The sequence below is a fragment of the Gavialis gangeticus genome, unplaced genomic scaffold (genome assembly GCF_001723915.1).
Source record: "Gavialis gangeticus isolate Ggan-Ray unplaced genomic scaffold, GavGan_comp1, whole genome shotgun sequence".
Classification (NCBI taxonomy): domain Eukaryota; kingdom Metazoa; phylum Chordata; order Crocodylia; family Gavialidae; genus Gavialis; species Gavialis gangeticus.
Window position 1 is genome coordinate 86,356,509 of NW_017728992.1, and position 1,619 is coordinate 86,358,127.

Below are 1,619 nucleotides of genomic sequence, written 5' to 3' on the forward strand. Positions count from 1 at the left end.
GTGGGTTGGGCTATAAGGAAGAGTGGGAAGAACTGGGTTTGTTTACTCCAGAAAAGAGAAGACTGAAGAAGGATAAACCTTCAAATATGTAAAAGGCTCTTATAAAGAAGGCAGTAATTAATTGTTCTCCATGTCCACTGCAGATAGGATAAGAAATAATCACCTTGGTTTGCACGAATGAAAACTGAGGTTAGATTTTAGTGTGGGGATGACTTTCCAACTCTAAAGTTAGGCAATAACTGGAACTGGTTATCCAGGAAGTATGAGGATTACACTCTCTTTGGAATTTAAAAATAGGTTAGGTAATGTCTTTTAGAGATGGTGAGTGTGTGTACAATTCTATCTCAGGATGGAGAGGGGTGTGTGTGGTGGGGGAGTGGAATAAGTGATCCTCTTGGGATAGACTACATTATCTCCTGAGGTCCTTTTCTCTCTTTCCAATTCTGACTTATGCGCGTGAAAAGTCCTGTTAACTTCAACGGGATTGAAACTAAGCACGTGCTTAAATGTCAGCAGGATTTGGACTTCCATCTAAACATATTTGGAAGGAAACTGATGGAAGCAAATACTTACCATAGGCAACTCTGCTTTGCCATTTTTCATAAGCTCTTCTACGTGCTCATAGTCATCAGGCTTATCCGACACAAGGCTGGAATGATCGTTTGCAGGATATTGCTGAAGGACAGGCAAAAAAAGAAAATGAACCCATTATGTCAAGATCTAACCAAGTGAATCACTGAACTGAAGCTAGTGTTGAAGGGGGAGGGAGGGGCAATCAGTCTGCCATTTGGATGCCTGCTTGTAGGAGGATTTGGTTGACTGTTCTTATTTAAATCTTTTAATAATTTCCTGTCTCAAATTACAACTAGGGGCCTCTTGGGGCACAGACAGAAGTGGCAATTTTCACCAGATCTGGCCACAGAAAGTAGTTTATAGCTGTGACCAAACACAAATGCATAGCTGCACAGAGTTTCAAAAAAGGCTGATCAGGTGAAAAATCATACCTCATTGCTTGAGGTATCAGATGAAGGCATTTCAAAATGTAGCATCTTCTGTAACTTGTGCCTGTGGAGCTCCCAGCTTGATGCTGTTTTCAGAATGGAAGGGGGGAAAGGGAGTGGAGGGAATTCAGTCTGGGGTTTCTCAGCCCCCCTCCAGAGGGTAAAGCAAGTGTACTGGACCTCCCCCCAGCCCCTCAAGGAGTGGGAGCTCCAATTCTCCCACCCCACCCTTCAACACCAGCTGGGGAAACCCAAGAATGATCTCCCTCTGCTGCCCTTCTCCCCTCCCATTCTGAAAATAGGGAGCACTGGCAGAAAGTCAGTGACCGTTGCTACGAGAACCTGGCTGCAGGCTCCCAGCCCACAGCTAGATTTCCCTCCCCTCTGGAACCAACAGTGTTTGGTCTGGGTTAATGTTCTAAGTCAGAACGCTTTGCAGAAAACAATGAGTTACAATAGGAGCCGCACTTGTCTGCACCCTTGGGTATCAAATCCAGTCCCGTTTGTTAGTAGGTAATCATTTGTTCAAGAGGGTCCACAAGACCATCTACCCAGATATCACTGTTCATTGCTGAGGGAGGAGAATACTTCCTCATTCCCACAGGTTTTCAATTTAAC

At 44.5% G+C, this 1,619-nt stretch overlaps 1 protein-coding gene across 1 annotated transcript in view; it reads right to left on the minus strand.

The window, feature by feature from the left end:
• Positions 1 to 1,619, minus strand: part of RNMT (RNA guanine-7 methyltransferase) — a 37,267-nt gene that overhangs the window by 4,678 nt on the left and 30,970 nt on the right. Inside the window, exon 9 of the mRNA XM_019524833.1 lies at positions 574 to 675. Within this exon, the coding sequence (XP_019380378.1) occupies positions 574 to 675 (102 nt within the window). The remainder of the gene's footprint in view (positions 1 to 573; positions 676 to 1,619) is intronic.